General features: G+C 37.6%; 1 protein-coding gene across 2 annotated transcripts in view; it reads right to left on the reverse strand.

Moving 5' to 3' along the window:
* The window catches only part of LOC127660773 (calcium-activated potassium channel subunit alpha-1-like), a 292,795-nt gene that overhangs the window by 92,178 nt on the left and 172,645 nt on the right, over window positions 1-27,972 (reverse strand). For both annotated transcript variants that reach the window (XM_052151187.1, XM_052151188.1), the window contains exons 4-9: window positions 22,934-23,027; window positions 21,265-21,376; window positions 6,573-6,648; window positions 3,494-3,569; window positions 2,957-3,127; window positions 222-313 (exon numbers count right to left, since the gene is read on the reverse strand). In XM_052151187.1, coding sequence (XP_052007147.1) covers window positions 222-313; window positions 2,957-3,127; window positions 3,494-3,569; window positions 6,573-6,648; window positions 21,265-21,376; window positions 22,934-23,027 — 621 coding nt within the window. The remainder of the gene's footprint in view (window positions 1-221; window positions 314-2,956; window positions 3,128-3,493; window positions 3,570-6,572; window positions 6,649-21,264; window positions 21,377-22,933; window positions 23,028-27,972) is intronic.

Here is a 27,972-nt window from a genome sequence, read left to right on the forward strand (position 1 = left end):
ATCTGAGTCACACAACCACACCTGGATTTGGATTTTGACTTACTTTCTGCCTCGTGTCGAGTTATAACTCCCTCCATATTTCTTCCGATTAAGGATGAGAGCAGCAATTTCTGGCACGTACCGAGCAAACATGGCCTACATGCATGGAACAGAAAAAGAAAAGGGCATGCAAAGAGGGGTTCTGCTGTGACTGAAGCCACAGAGGCACCTGGAATACTTACTTTCTGCCATTTACTGCACTATAGGAACCACCATATTTCTTGCGGTTTCCTATTAACTCTATGATTTCAGGGACGTAGCTGGCAAACATGGCCTAAGGAAAAGATAGGAGACAGAAGCAGAGACTAAAAAAGAGAGCGGAGAGACCCGTGAGGGGGCACGCACTTGTCCACCCGACTTTTTCTCAAAATCTGAGTATTTTTTAATTTATAAAAAATTTTAAATAAAAAAACTCCAATGTCCTTCTTAAATTAAAGGACTGCAAGATGACAAAAATGATCCCCATTTCACAATATGATTTTAATCAAGGAAAATGGAATCATGGAAAAATGCCAAATCTTTAGGAGAATACACTAGTTTTTAAGGTCACTTTTTAGGTTCGGTAGAAAAATCCTAAAATTGTTGGTGCTGCCAATTTTTCTCTGACAGCACCAAAAAAAAGTATTGTTAAGAGGAAAAAACCCTACATGCCATGTTTTGTCCAACAAACACTAATGCAGTGGCAAGTTGATTTGAATAGTTCAGCCTGATCGCCCACAGCTGCAAAGCGCATTAAGACTCATTAGTGATCTTTAAATGAGCTGGATGTGTTTTGCAAGATTGCAGCCTCATTAAAGTTCGGTTTTATCTCCATACTGTTTTAGGATGACACTTTTTTGAGTTTTATGCTGTTCTTCACCTCTCGCTGGGGCTCTGATGAATTATGACATTTGCCTGATCAGACTTCATGGTTTACAATGTTTCCATACTGAAGTCATTAATTGAACACCTGATATAAAGAAGGCAGCAGAGCTGTGATTATTTCCAGTCCTCCCCAAATCAAAGAAATAACACATTACAATGGAAACTCCTGGACAGCTGGAACGTTTTCTGCCCTGTGATAGAAGTCGAGTGCATCTGTCTTGCATTATGTCTGTATAAACTTCATATGGGACCTTCTCAATGTCTGTGGATGATCTATACCTTCATCTTAAGTTTGTTTCCTCCCTGGGCACTGGTGATATATCAAAATGGAAAGTTTGATTCATTAACATAAATCAATTCTTTTAAACTTTCTAATTTGATGAATCTGTTCAAAACACAGACTCAACATTCATCACTCAAAAATATTATGTGTGAGACCCTGTGTTGCATTTATTTATTTATTTATTTTAATATGTAAATATTGCTGTTTATTACTATGCACTGTAAAAAGAGAACATGTTTCTATCTGGTCTGACCCTTAAAAAAGATGCATTGTAAAGTCTGTGTAACCCAATGTATTTAGGTTTTTGATGCAATAATACAAAATGTATTTTATATGAATACAATTATATAATGTAGATGATACCACATTTTTATGCATGTGTAGACTATTCCTATATTTGGAAAACATGCCAAAAACATTATTTTACTATATTTTATTATATCATTACTTATTAATTTACCCAATGTGTTGTGATATTAAATATTTTGTATCTAATGTGCAACAATTTGGTTGAAATGAAACTTTCTGTATCATCATCTAAATAACTGTACTCAAACGATATATTTCCGTATCATCACCTAAATTTGTTGTGGTATCAAAGTGTTTACAGCTGCCATTGCTGTGGTGACAATCAAGCAGGACTATGGGCCATCCCCATGCCACTGTGTTTGTTGGAATTTGGGGAGAGAAACAGAAGGATGGGATCTCCTGAAACCGCAAAACTGTTTTAAGAGAATATCAACAACATTATCTGTCAAAATACATTACATCTTAATACATTTTTACTAGTGGTCAACATTTTAATGGTCGATGCCGATATCCAGAGAGCAGGGTAGCTGATCTAGTGACCACTTCCTCTTTACATGGCACCGATCGCCTGCTTGGAGAAGAGAAATATATATGAGCGCGCCACATGAAGAAAAAAAACGGATTTGTGCAAGTTTCATGAGGTTTGTGAATTACATCTGTATAAAACGAGATATCCACATATTTGTAGACATATATGATAGCAGTTTTATTAATATTTTCCTTTTTATCATTAGACAAGTCTGTTTACAGTTAAAGGGAACTGTTGAGAAAAGAGAGAGAGAGAATGAAACTCTCGAACACTTAACATCAAGTGCTCATACGCGTCTCTCGCCGCTCTAATATGAGGGACCGTTTAAATGAGACTGTGTTGCACCGCAGTCTATTATTGTGGTATCACGTTGGCACGTAACAACAAAACAAACTGTAATTGGTCATTTATATCTCAGATGGCTCCTTCATGTGCAAACTGGTGATTCTCAGCACTGTCGTGGCTTAAGAAATGAATCGAGAAACGGGAAAACGCATCGGCCAATGCCGATAATGAAAAAATTCCAAATATCGGCTGATTTATTGCCTCTGATATATCGGTCGACCACTAATCTTTACATACTAATTTAAAGGCAATGCAACATATAGTCAAATGAGGTGGGAGTGAAAAAAGCTGTGTCATACAGCATAAAGCAATACATGTACATTTCATATTAACCTGGGCTGTAATGGTAAAATAGGGAAATGGATCTTTACGGTGGACGCAAACTTTACAAAGACAGTGGACAATAATGTGGGAAAAACAGCATGTTAATTTGGGCCATTATGAAGACTGTGGACAGATGACAGTTAGGGGAGTCAATTCACAGGTGTTTTCTTATGCTATAGATTCACATGGTAGTAGGGCAAGTGTTTGTATGGGATTGGTGCAGGGGTGTACACAAGTGCCAACAAGAGTTAAAGTGATTTTACCAGACCACCGAGAATGAAGAAGACCATGAAAAGGCGTCCAAGAGTGGTTCTTGCATAGACGTCTCCATATCCCACCGTGGACATAGTGACCATTAATAAGTACACACATTCCCAATATGAGAGCGGTTGGGAGTTTTGGAAGTTCTCCCATGGATCTCCTGAGTTTTCCACCTGCAGGAAGGGAATTGTGCATTGAATTACTACCGGATATAAACACTATCCCCTACAGCCATCTACTGTCCATATATAAAATCACAACGATTAATTGTGAGAGGAACCAAACTGAGGATTTAGTGGCTGTCAGAGTCTCTGCTGCCATCTAGTGGCACAGATGTCCTCTGGCGCATCCTGATAAAAACACGAAAAATACTGAATCTTTAGATGAACCACAACACAAACCACATACTGGATGACAGAGGGACAGATGTGATGCCCACTTAGAGAATTTTCTTCCCAAGAATATGCATGTACACTGTTGCCTGTGAGTTTCTCCAGAGGCATGGGTAGAGAGAGGCGTGTGTGTGTTTTTTCACTCACCAGATGAATGAATCCTGCAGCAGTGAGCCATGTGCTTATGAAGATGGAACACAGGTTCACCAGCTTGATGGAATTACTGTGAGAGACGAGAGTTACGTCACACCTCTCAAAGTGAAACGCATCACACTGACGTACAGATCAGTCAGTCATCTATTGAGCCAACACACACACGAGCAGGCCACTTGCAGCCGCACCTTGCCATAACACTGCTCGCTGGGAGTGAACACACAAGTTAGCAGCAAACAAATCAAATGACAGTGGGATCCCAATGGTGAAAAAATACAGTGGGGCAAATGCAGGGCTTAACAATATGGATGAAAGAGGTTCAGGACAGTTGACGGACCTGTCAGGCCAGTGCTGCATTGACACTATATCTTATAATAGGTTTTTTTTTATTATTTAGTTTTATTATATTTTCAATTTGCATTTTTAATTTAATTTGTTCGTTCACTTCATGGACTTTAGTTTTAGTATATTTCTAAGTTTTCATTATATTTTGCTTTTATTGTAGTTTTAGTTTTTTAGTTACCAAATTTAAATGAACCCAAAGCTAGCTAAAATAAAATAAAAATGAACACAAATTAAATTTAGTTTTAGTTAGTCATACACAGTATACACCAATCAGCAACAACATTAAAATCACCTGCCTAATATTTTGTAGGTCCCCCTCGTGCTACCAAAACAACGCCAACCCATATATCAGGTCAGCATTCTGAGATGATATTCTTCTCACCACAATTGTACAGAGCGGTTATCTGAGTTACGGTAAACTTTGTCAGTCTGGCCATTTTCTGTTGACCTCTCTTATCAACAAGTCATTTCTGTCCTCAGAACTGCTGCTCACTGGATGTTTTTTGTTTTTGGCACAATTCGGAATAAATTCTAGAGACTGTTGTGTGTGAATATCCCAGGTCAAAGATCAAATCATTGATCAGATTTTTTTCTCCATTCTGATGATTGATGTGAACATTATCTGAAGCTCCTGACCCATATCGGCATGCTTGTATGCACTGCTGCCACACGATTGGTTGATTAGATAATCGCATGGTGCCAGATGTGCTGGTTTGAGTATTTCTGTAACTGCTGATCTCCTGGGATTTTTACACACAACAGTCTCTAGAATTCACTTCGAATGGTGCCAAAACAAAACAAAAACAAAATCCAGTGAGCAGCAGTTCTGTGGACAGAAATGACTTGTTGATGAGAGAGGTCAACAGATAAGGCCAGACTGGTTCGAACTGACAAAGTTTACGGTAACTCAGATAACCGCTCTGTAAAATTGTGGTGAGAAGAATATCATCTCAGAATGTTATTCTGAGATGCGGGTTGATGCTGTTTTGGCAGCATGAGAGGGACCTACACAATATTAGGCAGGTGGTTTTAATGTTGTGGCTGATCGGTGTATACTGTGTATGACTAACAAAAACTAAATTTAATTTGTGTTCATTTTTATTTTATTTTAGCTAGCTTTGGGTTTATTCAAATTTCAGTGTAGTTTCAGTTTTTTCAGAAAATGTAGATTTTGTTTATGTTTTCATTAACAATAATAACACTGTAATGACAGTTAAATTATCAGTTATTTTTTGTTTATTCATTTCTATCAGGAAGACTCGCATACTTAAGTGAGATTTAAGATGACATTCATTTGATGAATATAAAACAGAAAAGTAATGTCTCTCTTTGGCGTAGTTCTCATCTAGCGGTGCAAAGAAGTTGTACTCGGAACCGTCATATCCTGCCGGAGATAGGAGGCAGGGGCGAGGAGCCTACCCCCGAGCAGGATGGGACGCAACTGGTGGTGGTGGGGTGGTGGAGGTTGCCGTGTTAGCGCACTGAAACAGCAATGCGATAGATTGTGAGCAGACTTATAAAGCAACAGCTTACATGTGTTTGGCTGGGAATTACCTAGCTAATGGATGTACAGCAGCTAGTCTTCCCGCTAGAACTACGCTGCGCTTACATTTCTGTTCAGTCTTAGTTTTTCAGTATATTTAGTTTTTATTTTAGTTTTATTATTTTAGGGCTGCCAAAGTGAATAATATAATTTCAATGTTTAACAGCATTACATTTCTCAGGGGCATGTAGTGTTGTCACTAGTGGAATTTGGCAGGTCAATTTGAATTGAAGGATTTAAATTGTATAATATACTGTGTTTAATTTTAAACCTAAAATTAATTTGTGTATATTTTTATTTTACTTTAGTTCATTTTAGAGTCATGAAAATTGTATTTTAGTTAAGTGTCAGTTTTTTTTTTTTGGTTAACAAAAATGATAAATTTTTAAAATTTTAACATAGTTACTTTTTAGTTTTCGCTAATAATTATAACACTGAGTGAAAGCATAAAATAGAATGGGTTCAAATTATAAACAAATCACCTTCATTTTCCAGCAAAAGTGTGTGTATGAATTATAGCTGTTATAAAGTTACATTATGTCATGTTTTTTGTGGTGGGGTCATAAATAGCAGGAACAATTGTTGGCAGGGCAGTCAAAATCTAAATTACAGCAGAAAACTATTTGTATTGTTGAACCCTTAAAAGCAATGTTGTGTCAACAGCCATGTCATTTAAGTGTGATATATCTGAGCAATTTCCCTCAACTGAAATATTAGTGGATAAAACATGATAGCAGCTAAAATAAATGAAACTTCCAGCAGTCTTAAAACCACTGAATTGGGTGCTGACTGTTTTTTTCCCTTTCTTTTTGATTCATTGACATATTTCTGCAATACCACTGAGCTGTCAGGAGGCACTCATCTGTCATGTGTATGACAGGTTGCTGCAGGAGAAATCAATAAGAGGACTGTCTGCGTCACACTTCTGCATTCGTCAGGCTGAAGAGAGAGAGGCCCTGCTCTCTTACCTACAGCAGACTAAATGCACACAGGGGGGATTAACATAAAACATTCTGCTCTGCTATAAACCCTGCAGACATCCTGGGTCAAAGCCGCAGAGCTGAGAGATGAGCGACGGTAGGGACAACAGAGATGCCTAAGGAGTTGTCATAAAGACTTTGTGTAGGTTGATGCCATTGTGGAGTTTTTAAAAGTGAGATGTGCGTGATATGTTGTCGGCCTTACCTTGTTTTTAAGATATTCAAAAACTGTAAAATTTCTGAGAACTGTATCAATCTCAAGGCCCTTAGAAACCTCAGACCTGAAAGAAAAGAAAAAAAAAAGCCAGAAATTGATCATTGAGATCATTGAATCTCTTGACAAGAGATTAAGAGTAAGGTGCAATATTCACCATGTTTGGAATGGAATACAAGCATACTTCCTACTGCACTATATACAGTGGCTCTGTTCCAAACTGTCTCCTGCCTACATACGCAGCTGTAGGTAGGAACTTCATAAGAGACAGATTTGGAATGCTCTACATCAAATAGCCATCATTCAAATAGCCATCATTCAAATAGCGATCATCACGTGCAGTGCACCGGAGACTCGATGCACCAAAGACTCGGCTCGCATCTGATTTCAATACAGGTGATACAGGAGGAATGAAGCAATACTCTAATGAGCAAAAATATATGTAAATTGCACACACATCTTTTCAGTTTCATTTTTCTATTATTTTAAATATTTTATTGATACCTCTCAGCACTGAATGGATTATAAATATATCTATAATCAAAATGTATCTTGCTTCGTCCACCCTCTTGGATTAATCTTTCCACCAAGCTCATCACAGTGCATTTTGGCATCGTCTAGCAGAGGAAGGATACATATGGCGATACCTTAGAATTTGACCAAAATTTAAATCTTTAGGCAGCATAATTAAGATACCTACCTTTTGCAACAGCCTTCACATCGGGATCATGCCAAGGTTTTGAAACAGACTAAGAGTGTTTTTTTTTACTTTTCGTTTGTCCTATTGAAACATGAAGTCATGGTAGGACATATTGAAGGGAATATAAAAAAGAAATTCTCACTCTCTCACTTTTTTTTGTTGTTTTTAGCCAATAGTCTAGTTAAAAAAAAGAAAAAGTAACAGCCATGTACTGTACCATGATTTGCTTTTTACTATTGTAGGTAGGTGGCAGTGGGAAATAGGACATTGTCATTCTAGAGAACATATTTTATTGGATAGGAAATGTTATACACCCCTTTGTGCAAGATGAGTCATCATTACATTCAGTCCATTTCCCAGAGGAGAAATACTGTAAATTTTAAATGTGTATACTTGCATATACAGTAGATGGCCTCAAAGCTAATACACAAGGACTAAAAGCAAAATAATTCCATTATTGCTTTCATGAGGTATTTAAATATAGTATGAGAAACAATGTGCAGTGTGCAATGATAATGATATCTGACAAATGTCATTTTTTTGCAGTAGTATACTAAATTGTTGTCATATGATCACACTACACTGCATGTATAAATGAGCAAGATTAGTTGAGTTATCATCTTGCAAATAAATATACTGTACATACTGCATTCCTAGAATAGTATGGCAGTTTCCAATTCTGAACATGCTTTATTTTTTAAATCCCTACTAGCAGTACATAAATAAGAAAATTATGATAACCATAAATTCTTATTCCAGTAATATTTCTGGACGCTTTACTCTTCTTTTAGCTTTTTCCCTTTTATTTTTAGTTTTTTGTGGAACACCCATTTTCTGAATTAAATTATTGTAAAAAAAAATATATATATATATATATATATATATATATATATATATATATATATATATATATATATATATTAAAGTAAAAAACTGCAAACAAATTTATTATCATAAATTAAAGGCAGTGCAACAATACCTACCATGATTTATAAATACTATTTAAACAATACTGTATATTATATCTCATATTTTTTACACTGAAATATAAGATTATACTATATTTTTTCACATCAAAAATAAGATCTTTTTGCATTATGACAATGAGAATTTGAGGGTAAAATGCATTTAATGTCATGAAAAAAATGTCACAGTATAAAAAATATAATCACATAAATTGACTTAATTTTTTATTCAAAACACAATTTCTTATTTTTTATTAACATATTGTCCGAGTTTCACCCCAGAAGGAAATGTTAAGACATTTTTTACCATTTAGTAAGGGCTTTGAGTAGAGAAAGAACAGCTGAAGATCACTCACAATTGTGTGTATGTGTGAGAAATACAGTAGGTGCTGAAATGAGCACATCAGGGAGCAGATTAGGGAACAATATATAACATGCTTCAACAGGCTTCTTACATAAACAGTCATTTGTGTCCTGCTTTCAGCCTCAAAAACAAATCTCTTCAAATATACACACACACACACACACACACCTCAAATTATCTGCTTTGCTTATACTGCATTCTCACAAAAACTATAAAAAAGAAATGCTCTTATATAAAGCTCCTTGGAATGATTTATCACTGCCAAAATCATTTTTACAGTAAGTTTGAAGTGTTATTTTCAGAAACAGGACACAGAAACATAAAAAAAAAAAAACTTAAAGATATCTTACACACACAGCCAACAAGCAAACCTAAACATCTTACAATTAGAGCAAATGTATTCCCCAAAATGAATCTCTTACCCCAGTTATACAGCACATGGAGGCACGAAGAGATAGAGCTCTGCCTGTCACTCACTTTGCCATCTACTCTCTGGCCTGGACCCAACTTCACACGATAACCATTCTGAAACAGGTCACCACACGACTTTTTGCGCCTTCGGTTCTCTTGAACAGTTTCAGTGACTAGAGCGCCCCGTGGGCCCCGAAAAACTAGAAGCTTGCTGGAGATCATGATTTTAGATTCTCTTAATCCTGTGATCCTACTACTTTAATTTCAGAAACGCAGAATTTAAAGCTTTCTCAGAACTACAAAGATGTGCAAACTCAGGTGTACTTAAGATAGAGAATTACTGAGATCAAAAAATCGAAAATATGAGCTCAGAAAGGAAGAGATAACCATCTCTTATAGCACAATCAGAGTAATGCCACTGAATCTATCTGGAGGTCTATTTTGAATTACAATGCTAAAATCTCTAAAAGCCCAGACAGTGACACTTGTTATTGGATAAAATATCCATCTGACTGTAGCCGGAAATGCTGACGTATTTGTTCTCATCTATTTGGTTTTAAACTCCCATGTACGACTCTAAACTTTGACCCTATCTAGATTTTAGTGAGGTGACAAGCTTTTGTATGCACCGAAGCCTCTAGGGATTTAGATCAGTCAAAAAAAAAGAACAATAATCCTAAATTAATCACAGGGGCTCTACTGGCAGTGGCATGTTCTTTGTGTGTTTTTTTTAAAATGAGAAGATTTAATGCCATCCAGTTGGAATGTTATGTTATAAATTGGAAGATAAGGCATTTTGTTGCAATCATTGCATTCTAAATGAAGCACTGTAATCCTGCTTTTTATCTCATCTGGTATGCAACTATTAAGATTCACTATACTTCAAAGTCTACATCCTGATATTTTCCTGTTATGTTTCTTTACTGCTTTCTGTGACATGTCTGCACATTTATGCAAGTCTTCTTTCTAAGAAAAATCAAAACATAGTTGCCAATTCTACTTATTGAAAGTGACTTTGGACTTTATGGGGGGTCTTGCCTTGTGACACTGACCAAGTTTACATGAACTTAAGAATGTGGTTTATTCCAGTGTTTTGCAGAAAGTGGAGTTCTGAAATGTCATGTAAGCGAGAACGCCAATTTCCTTATGCCGTTTAAGGGATTAAGAGAAAGTCATTTAACACACATAGGTTTCTCTGAGAAAGCTGCTTATGTGGTCATGTAAACACATAAGCGGCATTCTAACAGGTATTTGAAGAGTGTGCATGTGCGTGGAACACACATATAAACAAATGTCATAGAATGGAGCCAAACAACAAGTCAACAAAACATTTCAGTGGGAAAACCACATACACTAGAAACTATACCCATTTATAAACACCACTGTAAAATATCGATGGTATATGCGCTCGTACATTGAGGGAATCCCAGAGTTTTACGTACAGGGAAACACCGCTACTGAAGCAATGCAGGTTGCTATTGAAATGTAAGGAAACAAACATCTGGAAATAAAATAAAGCAACAGAGAAGTCTTCCACAGATCCCAGGTTTGTTATTTACACAAACGTTCCGGGGAAATGATGTTGCTGTGGAGAAAGCTGCTTACCGCTTTCTCTCTCACCAGATGTACACTTGACCACACCCCCGCTGCCACATATCCCCACTGCCCAACTCAGGCCGGGGAGACTGTCTACCACTCCCCAGCCCCCACACCCCCCTTCTGGAAAGTCAGCAATCTTGGCAGATACCAACGGGTGATCCACTCATTGGCATCTTTCATGTGGTGGAGCCATTGTAGTGGGGCGTGATCTGAGTAGGGTGAAGGCCCGCCCCAACAGGTTGTATCGGAGAGTGAGGACCGCCTTTTCTACGGTGCTGTACTTAGTCTCCCTCAGTGAGAGCTTGCAGCTAATGTACAGCACCGGGTGCTCCTCCCCCTCCACCACCACCACCTGCGAGAGTACGGCCCCCCTGGCTGAAGCATCGATCTAAAAGGGAGAGTAATCGGGTGAATGTAAAAGCGGCCCCCTGCAAAGTGTGGCTTTAAACTGCGTGAATGCCTGTTGACAATGCTCCGTCCAATGGACCGGGTCTAGAGTTCCCTTTTTAGTGAGATCAGTCAATGGGCTTGTGACATCTGAATAATTAGGCACAAATCTCCAGCCACAGGAAAGTCAGTTTTTTTGGTGTCAAGGGGATCTGCCAATAACCCTTTGTAAAATCCAGTGTCGAATAAAATCGAGCAGTGCCTAACCAATCCAGCAACTCATCAATGCGAGGCATTGGTACGAGTCAAATTTAGACACCGCGTTGACTTTTCTATAATCCACACCGTACCCATCGCTCTTGGGAACTAGAACAACCGGGCTGGTCCAGTCGCTGTGGGATTCCTCTATTACCCCTATATCGAGCACTCCAGTTCTTCCCAGACAATTTCCTTTTTGTGCTCAGGCAATCGGTAAGGACGGCTGCGTACCACCACAGCAAATTCTCCTGTGTTAGTTGCCCCAAAGTGTGTAGTTTTGCTCTAAGATCAAGAACGTATTGAATTTAATTCTTACTGTTACCTCCTCCCAAGCTTCACATATGACATCAAGCATGCCGTGCAGGAGCTGCCCATACAGCAGCTCGAATGGGGAAAATCCAGTATAGGCTTGCGTGACCTCTGGTACTTCAAATAACAGGGGATCGAGCCATTTGTCCCAATTTCTAGCATCCTCGTGCACGAATTACGAATCGTGTTCTTAAGGGTTTTATTAAATCGCTCTACCAGGCCATCTGTTTGTGGATGGTAAACGCTGGTGTGAGTTGACTTAATGCCTAATAATTCATAAAGCTTGCGTAGTGTTCGTGACATGGTTGTTGTAGGTGAGGATTTCTTCAGAATCCCCAACCAGGAGATTATTATGAATAGTGCCTCAGCTACACTACATGCTGAGATGCTCCTTAGAGGCACAGCTTCCGGATATCGAGTTGCATAGTCCACTAGGACCAATACAAAACAATGTCCCCTTGCTGACAGTTCAAAAGGCCCGACAGAGTCTATGCCGATTCTCTCAAAGGGGACCTCGATCAATGGAAGGGGGTGCCGGATTCACAGACATCGGCGTCAATGCCCAGCCAAAAAAATGGGTTATTAGATGGTTCAGTGTTTTTCTTTTCCCTAGATGACCCGCCATGGGATTGTAATGTGCCATCTGGAAGACCATTTCCCGATGGCTTCGCAGTATTAAGAGCTGGGATGTATCTTCCTATGTTTGAGCATCCTGCGTCAATCTATACAATGACTTAAAATTGCAAAATAGGGGTATGAAAGTGTGACATTCGGCTGGAGCTGTTGACCATCGATCATTCTCACTTGGTTGAAGGCGTGCTTGAGGGTTTCATCTCGTGACTGCTCCAAAGGGAAATCCCCTGAGGATGGGAAGGGCCGCAGCCTCTCCCCCTCACTTCATCCTTGCGTGGAACAGATGAAGACAGCCTCGGCTCCTCCTCCCCTGCCAGAGCATTGCACATTTCAGATCTCATCGCTTTATTGCAGGACCCATCCGCTCATTATTCCCTTCTAAATTCAGGAAAATGAGTCCCCAAAATCAGCAGATGGGTGAGGTGGGAACTAACCGCAGCCTCCACTCTATATTTTGTTCCCTGAAATTCAATAACAAGGGTCACCACAGGGTAGTATCCCCATGCACACACTTCACCCTCACCATTGAGGGTGCTGATGGACCACTCCCACGATGTCGGGATCCCCCGCCAGAAGCCATTTCTGGCAGGCATCTCTGAGCAGTTGGGTGAAGGCAAACAGTCGGCAGGGGGCTGTGGCTGTCTGGGGATGTGGCCGGGGCCCTCTCCTGGCTGAGGAGGCTCCGAATCACATGGCGGTCCTCTGCCTGAGCTCAGAGGATCTCAAAGAACCAGCAATCCTGGTCTTGGCATAGCTCAAGCAGGGGTTGATGGTGTGACTGGTGTAGACCGGCAAGGGACTTGAGGATCTCGGCCAACTGCGAGGACTCCATGGGGCGTACTTCAGGTTCCAGGGTTTCGGCACCAGTGTAACACATCTTCACAGCAGAAGGGAAGTAGAACACAGGGAAGCAGGTTTTTCCAGGCTCAGGTAGGACTTCTAATTGGCCGCTTCAATACATTGCAACTTCACAAACTCATCAGCTTCACAGGCACGTAGGTAATTAAACACATTAGGTTCCACGGCACTGTGGCCTTCCTTGTACCAGACTCCCTCTCTCCTCTGCTGGTGGCATGGCTGCTTATATGCTGCTCTCCCCATGCTCACTGGAATTAGAGACAGGTGTTAAACTTAATCTAGCTCAGATGCAACAAAGCCGTGTTCCGGTTTACAACGCATGTAAACCGGAACACGGCTTTCTCGCAATAACCTGCTTTCTGGTGTCCATGTAAAAGCACTGAGTGTGACACAAGGCAACCCGGCAATGACAACATAATACAAGAAAAAAATTGAGGAAAAAATTAGTTGCTCTATTGCTTCCAAGTCTTCACGATAAATGTTTTGTTCGTGAAAGAATAATTATATATATTTTTTTAATAATCTTTTAATTGAAAAATTTTTCTCATTTACCTCCCTACACTGTCTCACATTTCTCACTTACTGAAGTTTCTCCATTTTGAAGTCAATAAGCTCAGTGCAAGATTGCTTTGGTGGCTTTTCATGCCAGTAAAGACTGACTCTAGCATGAGCCCAGCATTTGACAAAATCGAGAAAAAATAAATAAATAACACCTGTTTTCTGGTCATCTGTGGTGAAAATGATTAAGGTGAGTGTCTCTGTACATTTGTAGACATGCAAATCCATTTATGTCACTTTGTCCTGCTTTTAATGACTGTCTACATCGTGAGCCCAGTTAAGCAATCTCATTCAACAAAAAATGGGGCCAGATGAATTATGAATAAAAGTGAATGATGAGCAAACATTACAATGACATATTAATGTTAAACATTTTAAATATGGTCATCTGCTTGCACAAATACATAATTTTGGCAATGAACAAATCTGAACAAATCTTTTTGGTTCACTGGATGAGTATTTGATATGACATTGTTCAAGTTTGACTGAAAGACCTGTAATTTAAATTATCCATACAATTTATTTTTATTTAGGCCTTACATTGTGTTAATGTTCACATAGATAACCCATCCTCCTCTGGCTTTACAGTTTGAACATATGCAATATTATTAAACCATTGTATGTGTAATTCATTGGTTCACTGTGTCTAACATTTTTAACGCAATAGCATATTCGGCACTCTGTTTTGCATCAGTAATTTCCCCATAAACCTTTACTGAACCTGAAGAGAGTGTTTCTGGGTGAGCAGCTGAGAGGCCTGTGGCACAGATGGTTGTAAAAACAGTATCAGGGAGACAAGGCAAATGCTGTGCACTGAAGCAGGCTTAATGGCCACATGTGTAGAATGGACAGATGCTCATTCAGAGTTTGACACCACTCAAACCATTTCATTCACATCTGCAAGCTCACAAAAAGACAACATGTCATGTGTGTCAGAGCAACAAACCACTGTGTATTATTCTCAATTAGGCAAACTGGCCATGTGTAAATAGGGATAGAGTGCTCACTGGATTACACTTGGATTTACCTCGCAAAATACACCACCATTCAAAAGTATGGGGTCACTTGCCTGAAACGTTTCTCAAGATCTTAAAAACCTTTTGATCTGAAGGCATATGCTTACATGTAGGCAAAAATAGTATTGTACCAACATATTAATATATGTAATTATAAACTTAAATGTTATTTTTTTTTTAAATACAAAAGTTTTTGAAATGGATGACTTGGACCAAAAAAGAAAAGGAGACACTAAGTGCCCACCATATAGATGGGAACTCCTTCAATACTGTTTATAAAGCATCCCAGGGTGATATCTCAAGAAGTTGGTTGAGAAAAGGCCAAGAGTACATTTCTGCAAAATATAGGCAATTGGTGACTACTTTGAGGATGCTAAAATATAACATAGTTTTGATTTATTTTAGTTTTTTTAGTCACAACATTATTCCCATAGTTCCATTTATATTATTCCATAGATGTGATGACTTTACTATTATTCTAAAATGTGAAAAAAATAAATAAAAAAAAATAAAGAATTAGTAAGTGACTTTAAACTTTTGAATGGTAGTGTACACCAGAAGGGCTGAAGCCAGCCAGGTGAAAAAGGACTCTACATATAAAAGAGGCTTAAAGCTAAATTATTTTCCTTCACTGATTTTTCTGCCTCTGTTCATATGTATCATCTCTTTTGATTGAGGTGCTTCTTGTGTAGTTATGGCAAATCATCCAGCAGCATGGTACAGTACTGTACCAAACCACCAGATGGCAGTGGTATTCAATATCCACATTAACAAATATGTAAAAACATCTGTTCACTATAGAGTCAAAGACATCACAAAATTGTTGGTGATATGAAACAACCTCATGCTAATCCATATGCAACCTTCTTGTGTTTAGTAAATACTCTGCCCACTCTGCTTCATGAAGATTAATTTCCATAGTATTGCATATAAGAGGATCTCTGCATACCATTTCAAATTAATAACACTTTCTCCACAGTTTTAATCTATGTACAATTTTCAGTGTGAGAAAATTTACAGCAAATGTATACTAAAAGTCCCTGCAGAAGCTTATCTAATGGGGGACCAGGGGGCTATGGAGGACCAAGTATGCCAATATATATATATATATATATATATATATATATATATATATATATGCAAAAAATTAAGAAATTATAACAATTTACATATAAATAAATACATTCATTTTCAAATATGACATGAATGAATATTTATAATGTTTTGTGTGTTTTTATGCATTTATTTATTTCCTCAATTTCCAAATTTATAAATTATTTCTTTGTCCATACAGTAATGAGGGGGCATTTCTACTACAGACATAGCAATTGCGCTCAGAGTGCTCCAGAGTAAAGCTTGGAGGCCAAAGTGACATCTTGAGGTTGACCAAATTAAATGTGAGTCTATAGACTTGAAATATAGCCACAGATGGTCGTGGACATGCATTTAGATATAATAAAATATACTTGTGAACAGAGCGAGTCAAACTGGGATTGAATGATCTCTGTTGAATGAATGACAGAGCAAGTCAAATAGGGAATGAATGATCTCTGTTGAAGGAATGACGATATGACCAAAATCTTATCACTGTAAAATATATCACTATTTAAGTAATTTTATATCACAGTAACTGCATTTACCCAACACCCATTTACTTCAGTCCGGGATTTGGCTGAACATCTTGGCAGACAATCTGAACAGAAACTGCAACTTGAACAGATCTGATAACAGACACTGTAACATGGACAAAAAGCACAAAGTGAATGTAAAATTTTCCTGTATTAATCTTATTTAATGCGTTGGATATTGGTAATGAGCTTGGGTTTATTCATTCATCAAATCACCCATGATCTTATCATTAACCTATTTCTAACTAAACCACTGTCCTTCTTCTACCCGCCCTCTCCCCCACTCTTATGGTCCACTGGCATATAAAAAATCCCCTCACTGCCACAAACTAATAGCTAATAATATTAACAACAATAAAATTGCTTTTAATATTCCGAAAATGTTATACCACAACTATGTTAATTTCTGTGATTATGATCCCTGTGTAACTTTATTTATGATCTTTCCAACTGTAATCATGTATACGTACAATGGTTTTTTGACCCTGTACTGAAATTAATCATAGAGGGTGGGTAGAATGAACGAGAGTAGTTTGGTTAGCAATAGGTTAATCTGGCATTGATCATTCCAAATGAATAGCCGTGACTCTCTCTATCCGCCCTTTTGCCTTCCTATCTGAGCTGCTGACCTACGAAACTGTCTTGTTTCACTATTTACATGTGCCGACCCTGAATAAACCCAAGCTCTTATTACCAACATCTGTTGTATTTGCATTAAATATTACTCTTCCTAGATCAGCACTCTGAGCTTGACTGCTATGCTTGAAGTAGAAAACATGCCCCCTCATTACAGTATTATTTTTCATATTGGCAGTCTTGGTCCTCCATATGGTAAATCACAAACAGAACACAAGAAGCAGCATGGCAGTGCTTGTGTCATGTTTAGTCCCTAAAAAAACATACATTGTGACACACTCACATGGCTTAAATACGTATAGCATCTTTCAAATTCAGTGTACCAAGGTTTTGGCTCTGATTTAACAACCAACCAGGTACATAGAAATATCTGTAAATGTTTATTTTAATCAGAATAGCTTACTCACACAGTCTGATTGTTGTTCCCTCATTTTGCTAATGTTGCTGCAGATTTCAGTTATTTCACAGTCTTTCATCATGTCTGCGAATTTGTCTCTCTGAGCTGTGAGATCTCTATCTGGTCTTTATGAGTGGTTTATTTTGCATGTCAGGTCTGTATTCTGTCCACAAATATGTAAATGCAAGCTGCTTTACATTAATATTCTGCACTATTCTTCCATTTCAAGCTTTCTATGGTCATAATAAAAAAATAAAAAAATAATCAAAGCTAAATATTGCAAAGCAATGCGCACATGATTCCCAGGCATGGTTAGTGTGCTTGTCCACTAGAGGGCAATACCTGAATTTACTAGAATTGAATAGTCATATGTTGTAAAAACTATTAGAGTTTGTGCAGTACATCAAACGCTGTCAAGAAATGTTGATTTAAATAAATTCCTTTTCAAATCAGAAAATGTCCTTGCATGAGAAAAAGGTAAATGGCCAAAGTATCTTAGCATTTTCACAAAAAATGCAATTTGCCTGAATCAAAAAAGATACATTTAAAATTACCACCCTTTAACAAAAAAAAGATTTACAACTATTTACTTTTATGCTGAGTGGGGCTAAATAGTGAAGAGAAAGATTTATTATTTTTAAAGACACAGTAGTTACATAATAAATTAAACTTTGTTTATTCATTTGTTGTTTCACCATTCATCAAAGGGAGAACATCTTAAGCAAATCAATAAACCTCTAATTGAGTATAATTGACTCTAAGTTTCTGCATCCAATAAATATTTCATTTGGATCCTTTAGCAAACATCGGGTGGGACAACACTGATGGGTTAACAGGGGACAATGCCTGAAAATGTGCCTAAAAATGCATAAGCAGTGCTCAAGACTGTGACTAAAATGGTCACAAATGCGACCAAAAATAATTATGACAATAATTTAAAATATAGTCGCCATTGTCGACAGTCAAAATGTGTGCATTCATATGCAGTTTCGTCAGATATAATCTTGTGGGTTACTGAATACACCTTCTGAGCCCGTACAAGTGTGTCTCACGCCACTTTTCACCCGTTCTGTTTCTGACAAGTTTGCTGCACTGCACGCAACAACAAATCAGTGTGAGAGAGTCATGAACAAATTATTCTTTTGAACCAGATCTTATTCAGGAATCACCAGAAAAGAACTCAGTGTTTGAACTCATGAGCTCAGGTTAGCAGTTTGAATCAAATTCACTTTCTCAGCAAATCAGCGAGTTCACAACTGGGCAGTGTCCCATTTCAAATGTGTATCCCCTTCTCTCACAAACTTCACTCCGTCTCATGGATTCGGATGTCTGTCTTATGTTGCGCTAGTGTCCACTACTGGACTTGTAGACATGCAATGGGTTTATCTGGAACACACTTAACCCTTGATCACTTGGAGCATATTGTAGGCTGATGTCAATTTGTGGAATTATTTAGTAATTTTTGCACCTGAGAAAATGTTTTCAGAGATTGATTTCAGAGGCTTATGTATAAATATCGTATGTTTAATTTTTGTAAATTTGTGTAATTTTTTTTCATTAGAATCAATCATTAGAAAGGATTCATCAAGATCTAAACAAATGAAAATGTTAACATAACAATAAACACATAGGCTATAACTGTGTGCTAAACATTTTAAGGTAGCTACAAGTATTATGCTGTTAAATCTCAATATTACTTTTCTAAATTGCTTAATTGACCTAACTTCACTTTCATCTTACATTAGAGTTGTGTGGGGGTGGGGTTGATGAAGCGTGATATGCTGTCACATCACTATCGAGTTACATTATGGGATTTGGAGCTGCCTGAAGAGCTCCCTCTGTCAAAAACGAGGGTTGGAGTGTCTGTCAACAGAAATTTCCCTCGCTCTCTTAACGAAGTGGAACAGACTTCCAAAATGGCGGCGGGGGAAGTGCTTAGGGGAGTTAGCGAGTGGATGTTAAAAGTGAAATGGAACATAGCCTTGGAGTGGCTATGAGTGTAGGTATATAACATTATACTTTGTGTTATATTACCCTGGAAATAGTTTTAAAAAACGAATTACCACAGCTGCGAGGGGGTTTCGATTACAGCTGTTGAGAGAGTGACAGTAAATTTGGCATCTTCTCTCATTTGACTTGCTTAATCCACCTTTCTCTATAATTTGTTTTTCTTCTTCTGGAAAGTCATTCAAATGTAATAGTAGATTTTTTCTTTTGGTCTTGGAGCAAATGGGTAAGTGAAAAAAAGATATGCTGTGGTATCCCGTTCACTGCTGTCGAAATGTACCTGCAATCATTTATTTACACGTTCCAAAACCCAGAGTGTGAAAAAGGTCTATTGAGGGACTTGTACACAACTATTACACAAAGTGCAAATTCAGTGATGCTCTAGAAGTCAACACTACTATATGATACTATATTTTATGCAAATATCTATAATGTAGATTCTGAAGAGCAGTACTAAAAAAAATATTGTATCTGTTATATTTCTATACCTTAAAAATGGGGTGTGAACATTTATGAGACATAATGGAATGCAAACTTATCTTCTCAACTAAATATATTGTTTATTAAACCTATGATTAATGGGTTATCAGCTGTCTTTACTTCTGCTTTCTATCTTGTTTTTGAACAGCAATCTAAATCGAGCAATTGATTTGGTGACTAAAAAGGCCATTTGGCTTGTTAATGCTTCAGTTTAGGAGCCAATGGCTCTTAAGTCATTTTATTTTTGTCTAGAGCCCTAATAACTTAATACATAATATTATTAGAACATTTGGGTTTGTACTCAAGATTGTTTGGTCAAAACTTACTCAGCATTTGGACTGAAAGAGAAATAGTGTTTACATACGCTGCTAAGCTAAACAGCTGTTATTAAGCTTATGTTGATAGCAGCTTTTATTTTATTTGTATTTAGCAAGGGAGGGACACAATGACAACTCCTCATTTGTTTTTATTAACTTTTGCTTTTATATGTATTATTTAGGCAGCACCATTGCAGAAGATTACAATTCTCTTCTGTTCAGAGGGCTACTGATATGCTTAATTATTAACTAAAGGGATATAGTGTGTTTATGGAAGAACAACATTCCTTTTACAGTTGTTTTGGAAAGAAATAATGACACAGGTGGTGTAGTGGTTATGAACAAATGTGTGTGTGTGTGTGTGTGTGTTTGCATTGGCTTAACAGGCTGCAGTTTATTTGACCAACAGAGATGATGTCCTAGTTCCTGTTTGGCAAAAGGATACAACAGTTTTTTTTTTAAAGCACACACAACTTCACACATGCATGCACATGCACACCAGTCCCCTAACACTGCATTTATGTTCTTCCTGTCGCCAGTCAATCAAGCTTTGACATAGACACAAAGTGATGGAAATTATTACCAGCAATTCACATATTTGGCCACCCCATTGGCTCCTAGACAGCAAGCCTGATGCAGGAACTTAAATCTACAATTTTACAATGACTTTGAACATGACTCTTTTTTAAATGATTACTGCTCAATTATTCGTTTTTAACTCAGGTGTTCCATATTGTGAGCAATTCATACTTTTCATTTGTAAAGTATTAAATTCACTAGATTATTCAAAATAGTCAGATAACAGACGTAGGTTCAGTTCTTATACTCTTCTCGTCTTTTCTTTTCTTTACCTAAACCCTAGGCATCTCTGCTGTTAGCCTAATTTCAGCAGTCATTTCAGAGCTATTCTTGGGATTTCTGCAAAAGAGAGTGACAACAATCCACGGCAGCTGGGCTTAATAATCATAAAATCTCCTGTTCCAATATTTGCCCTTGTTTCTTCATCAGTTTGGCCTTAATAGCATCTACCTTCAGTTTGAGGTAGTGTACCTGTGAATGATGACTGGTGCTGACTGCCGCCCTGAGAGACTGCCGCAGAGACACATACAGTAGGAGGTCAGGTATAAAGAGAGAGGAGCGGGTGGTGTTTATAGACTTACCCAGCCAACTCCTGTTTAGATACACTGACACGAACACAGGTGGTACAGTGAAGAAGTCCACCACTGAGTTCACCTCCAACCAGAACCACAGCTTGTCATTGGCTGCTATGAACTGGGAAAAGAAAAATGGACAAAAGATCTCCTCATTGAAATGAACAGTAATAATACATTAAAGGTTCAAGCATAAATGTAGCTGCAAGCACTGATGATGGGTCCAAGCATTACGGTGCCATCGCCACCTAGTGGCTCTAAGAAAACAAAGCATGGCGGGCACGTGCATTTGAGAAGACAAATGTAAGAGGACTATTTCAAAGTCACACAAAGTGTAACATTTCCTTTTGTCAGTTGGTGGCTCTATGACTGTGACCCACAATAACCACATCAATGTGATCAGCCCTCATGACCAAACATACAGCTTTAAATCACTCAATGCATGCAGAAGATATTAGACACTTCCTGTTTCCCTTTTTTGCCACAAATATATTGCCTAGCCATGGCGACACCGTTCGATATATAAAAAATCTGATCACAATTTATCATCTTCAATGTCTTGAGATCATGTTGACCAAATTTGGTGAGAATAGCCTGATTTTAAATGTTCAGAGCCTGCAATTGTCAAAAAATCCCCATTAAATCCAAATTTACCAACATCCTGTTTGGCAGAGCTAATAATGACTGTAATATGGAAAGTTGTCTGGCTCGATGAGAACTATATATGTACCGATTATGGTGACTGTAGGTCAAACTAACCCCACCACTTTAGTCAAAATGGGGCGCTACCATGCTCCCCCTCTGCGCCCATGTCTCAGCATTTGCCTTCACCTAATGGGCAAAAACTCTGATGTGTGTACTGAATTTTAAGCAAATTAAGAGGCTCAAAACACTAAAATATACAAATAAAAGAATAAATACTATTTAATATACCAAAATCAATTCACAAAATTATATCAGCGATGTCTTGACATTATTCTGACCAAGTCTGACGTGATTTGGATAAATATAAGAAAGCCTGCTGTAACTGCCACACTTCCTGCTGCTAGCTGGTGGTGCCAAGACAGTGACCTACAATAGCCACATTTTTTCAACATGAAAGTTGTGTGGCTTGATGAAAACAATATATGTAGCAAGTTTGGTGACTGTAGAAGAAACTGATTCCACCACTTTTGTCAAAAGATGGTGCTACAGAGCCCCCCAGCTACGTCCATGTGTTAACTTTCAGTGCTTGGGCCCTAATAATCCTTAGAAGAACAATAGGGCCTTCAGACTTTCAGTGCTTGGGCCCTAATAATACTTAGAAGAACAATACAGCCTTCAGACTTTCAGTGCTTGGGCCCTAATAATACTTAGAAGAACAATAGGGCCGTCACACTTTCAGTGCTTGGGCCCTAATAATACTTAGAAGAACAATACAGCCTTCAGACTTTCAGTGCTTGGGCCCTAATAATACTTAGAAGAACAATAGGGCCGTCACACTTTCAGTGCTTTGGCCCGAATAATAATCCTTACATGAACAATAGGTCCTCCGTACTTTCAGTGTTTGGTCCCTAATAATCATTCTTGGCAATAAAGCTCATTTTGATTCTGATAATCAGTGTTTATAATGTGATAAAATGTTGATAAATCAACTTGATATGAAATATGAATATATGAAAGTGAAATGTGTACTTACACGCAGGCCAAAGTAGAGTAAGAAGAACACGTTGAATGCCATGTCAATTTGTAATGTGAAGTCTTTGTAGAAATTCTGACAGGATTCTATAGGACTGTGGAGAAAGAAAAGAGAATAGATGTTTTAAAATATTGCTAAATTAGTGTAATTAACTTAAATTAAATGAAGCCATGGCTACATATAGCTTAATTTATACAACTAGTCTAAATTAAAAGACACAAACTACCTGAAATAAACAATGTGTAGAACTTAAAGACACAAATTTGTGTCTGGGGCTCTAAGATCTGAGAATAAAATACTGTATCATAGTAATTCTAATGAATCTAATGAATCTAATGAGAATCCGCAAATGGAATAATAAAAGCACAAAAAAATAAAAAAGAATTGGCATGAAAATGTGCTAAATTGCAATAAATATAATCTCACAATGAAAAACAGACTTCATTTTCTTAATGCAAAAAAAAAAAACAATTACATGTTTTTGTGATATTCTGATAGTATCATATAAAGCAAATAAGAAATGAAAAACAACTGCTGAAGCAACCACATAATTTTGACCTTTGGATCTCAAGTGTAACGCTCCATCAGTTGAGCTACTGTGCAATTTGATCGTTCACACGAAAGCTTATAAATGTAGTTGGTAATGTAATGCAAATGTTAAAATGTATCACCTTACAAGTTAATTTGCTACAGTTCAAGTATTTTGATATCATCAGACAGTATTGCGTGTGGAACAGAGCAAAAAGTAAGTGTTTATGGATTTATAATCTGCGTTTTACTTGTTATTTGGCAATTGTTGTTGTAGTGCATCTTGTGTTCATTTCCCCTGGAAACTACGGCAATACGTACAATGCTCATTGTCTACATAATTTTTCAAAAATGTAAGTATAGTTACATGATTCTATGAGACCAGGTTGGATTTTGAGGTGTATTAGAACTCCTTTATAATACATTACATATTTATAAATGCTTCATAACAAGTATTATATATACAGCTTTAAATATTTCTCTTTTTTGTATAACACAGCCACTGCATCAAGAATAGATACCAGACTTCTGTATAATTCAGGACTATCTAAAAAGCACCATAAGCCTTCATCTGTTAATCTTTAAATATATAAAGGTGTTGCTGATCAGTTCAGTAAATCTGAGAGGGTTAAAACAACTACTGATTGATTCAATTAAGTTAAAAGGCTTTATTTCATAACAAGCCAGAAGCTTTTCAGCTAAGGTTAATGTGGTGCTGCCCTTGCACTGACATGATCATTGATCTTATGTGGGAAGGTATTTATAGCAGAAAGCAGAAATTAATTAAATTAAATAGGCAAAAATAAAATGCAACAAAATAAACACATTTCAAATTAATAATAACAATAAAGATATAATATAATACATGTTGAATTTGCCACTTCTTGCCTTAATGGCCAGAATGAGCATTTTTATCAAGTTACAATTAGCTGTGTCTCAAAGTGCACGACCATCAACACATGCATCCTGTGAAACACAAGAGCGTCTTTTCCTTGCGCTCAATGTCACTTAACACTTGTCAATTACATGAGATCTCTCCACATGTGGCATTCTGGGCACAAAATAACCACTCTGTGAAATCTTATCAGTATCCACTTTAAGCCACCTTAAGTCCTGAATGTTGTCCTGCAGCAGAGCTTTGACTCTCTGGGACAAAATACAATTTTTCCAGGTCCTTATATAGAACTAGGCTGCTCTGAGGTCCACTGAAAGCTTGCTATGGCAACTGCTAGTGAAGTAAAAACTGCTTAGGTGCTTCTGAGAATCTAACTTACACTAGGTGGCCTCAGTTCCTAAGGGTAGAGAAAACGGTGTGTGACCCCGGAAGACACGCATGTCAGTGCACACAAAGCTATGCCACCCTGAAGAAAACACGCACACACGGTCCAGAGAGGGCTATTCCAGGCTAGCAATGTTTCTTTATAATGATTTTATACAATGATGCTTTACTTTAGCATTAATTCAAAAAGGGCACAGAAATTAGTTCTTATCCTGAAAAATGCCCTGGGATAATTACGTCCCATTATGTTGCAAACTATAAAACATCATTCATCAATATCAGTGCACAGTAGAGTGCTACTTAAACAATTCATAGTAATAAATAGCAATATGTACCTACACAAAGTTTTTTTTTAACAAAAACATTTTAAAAAAATATGCATGGATGATTCGAATCATTGAAACAGACAGTTTTAATCCATTGAAACAAACAACTTATTAATGGAAATGAAACAAACTTACCAACTCTTTTGCTATTTTTACTACTGACATTTAAATTAGAGACACTATTAAAACATCTCTGACTTAACGCTGTCATACTCAAGAAGGGATTCCAAAACTGGTCTAATGACACTGTCTTTAGCAAACTTAAAAAAATCGAATTAAAAAGTGCATCAACAGTATCACAATATTCACAATGTTGAATAACTTTATATCTGCAGCAAATATATTGTGAAAATCTAGGTCGATCGAAATGGGATTTTTAATGGCCGGTACTGATATCCAGTGAGCAAGGTGGCCGATAGGCCATTTAATGCAAATATATCACATAATTTAATATAGAAAGTAACATAAAAAATTGCAAAGTCATCCAATCAAAGTCATTTATTTGAACATAAAGAAATATACTGTATAATATATTAGGAAGAAAGAAATAATGCACACAGTAGTCTAGCAACCATGGATCGATCACAAAAGACTGAATCATCAACCCCATATTGTACATACAGTGTGAATATGACATTTACTAAAAGCACATGTAAAGTGCTTATACTTTAAAGTTGCTTTCACACACTTCTCATGTGCTAGTGCGGATCCATCGAGAGCAGCAATCTACTGACTGCTTCTAGTTTACTCACCCCGTATCGCCTGCTTGGATTGTTATGAACTGCCTGTAAAGTAACATTTGTAAATCAGAGGAGTTTTGATTGGCTAACATAACAAGCACTTCATTTTAGAGGACGATATTTTGAGCAATCGCCAGGAAGAAGAAATGTTTTTTTTCATGAGGTCAGTGAATTACATCTGTTTAAACGAAGTCTCAGCCTATTTACAGACAGTATATGATATTAGTTTTATTATTATTTGCTTTTATACTATTAGACAAGAGAGTTGAAAGTTATAGGGAACAGTTGAGGAGAGGAAGGGAGAACGTAACATTAGAGCACATTAACATTATGAGCTCAAACATGTCTGTCGTGGATTTGATATGTGGGACCTTATAAATGAGGAGTTGTTGCAGGCCTGTCTATTATTGTTGTAGTAACACGATGGCACGTATCAACAAAACTAACTATAATTGGTTGTTAACATTTCTCAGATGACTCCTTTACATGCAAGCAGGTGATTCTCTGCACTTTCGCAGCTTTGAAATGAATCAGCCAAACAGGAAAATATATCGGCTGATGCTGATAATAAAGATTCTGAATATCGCACGATTTATCAGCCTCAACGATATATTGGTCCACCACTAATATCTAGTGAGAAGACAGCAGCAGTGTTGCCTACAGAGCTGCCTCAGTGAGCAATTCTGTGTAGGGAAGCACTCCTGGAGCATAAATGGCCAATGGGGCAGCACACAGCAGGTCTAGTTTAATACAACAGTGACTGATTTAGGCCAAGTCACCATTTCTAAAACAAGAGTAATTTAGCGCCAGCAAGGGCACCGCACAGCTAAAACCTCAGCCTAAACTCTAAAAATAGCCTCTCTGCTTTAATTCCTCCCTGCAGTGCTCTCTGGATTTGCTTCTAAAAGAAAACTCACACACAAAGCAATGCCCTTGTGCTTGCTTCCACTGAATGAAAACAGGAGCAACTGAAATTTCTCAGCAGGGAAGATGTGAAACAAAAATTTGTTTAGGACCTGCATTTGATGTTTGCAGTGATAGTTATGGCACCGTGATCAAACAATTCTCTGCTGGAGTTCGTGAAATGCATAGAGGACTAGCTAATCTTCAAAAGACCACACTTATAGTAAACAGTAAATGTGTCACTCCTTTCAGGAACGTTTCCAAAGTCCCTGAAAACCGCAGTTGTCAAGCCCCTTAACTCAATATTGAACAACTTTAAACCAATTTCAAATCTACCTTTCATAAGAAAATCATTGAAAATGTTGTTTTCAATCAGCTGAACAAATGTTTCATCTTGAATGTCTACTTGGAAAATTTCCAGTCAGGTTTCCAACCACATGATATCACAAAGATGTCACTTAAGATCCTTAATGATATTCAGCTAAATACTGATTCAGGCAAAATATCAGTGCTGGTATTATTAGTTCTCAGTGCTGCTTTTGACCATAATATTCTCCTAGACAGATTGAAAAAAATGGGTAGGGGTCTCTGGGACGGCCCTCAGTTGGTTCAGGTCATGCCTGCATGTACTGTAGATGGGAGGGGTTAATTGTGAACATAGGGAACTATGAATCTGAGTGGATATCCATGACGTGTTGAGTCCCACAAGGCTCAATCCTTGCACCGCTCCAGTTCAACCTGTATATGCTCCCACTAGGCCAAATTATGAAAAAAAGAATAATAATTGAATATCATTGCTATGCATATGACACCCAGATCTATCTAGCTCTATCACTGAGTGATTACAGCCCCATAGACTCTCTGTGCCAGTGCATGATGAAGTTAACAGTTAGATGTGCTGAAACTTCCTTCAGTAAAACAAAGACAAGACAGAGGACATTGTATTTGGCAGCAAAGGCGAAATTCCCAAGGTGAATACATACCTTGACTCCAAGGGTTTAAAGACAAAAAAATCAAGAAAGGAATCTTGGTGTCATTTTGGAGTCAGACGTTCATTTCAGTAGTCACATCAAAGCAATAATGAAATCAGCTTACTGTCATTTCAAAAATATAGCCAGAATTAGATGTTTTGTGCCCAGTCAAGTCTTAGAGAAACATATTCATGCATTCATCACCAGTAGGGTGGACTACTGCAATGGACTCCTCATTGGCCTTGCCAAAAAGACCATTAGACACATGCAGCTCATTCAGAATGCCACTGCC

This window comes from Xyrauchen texanus, chromosome 20 (assembly GCF_025860055.1).
Source record: "Xyrauchen texanus isolate HMW12.3.18 chromosome 20, RBS_HiC_50CHRs, whole genome shotgun sequence".
Lineage (NCBI taxonomy): Eukaryota > Metazoa > Chordata > Actinopteri > Cypriniformes > Catostomidae > Xyrauchen > Xyrauchen texanus.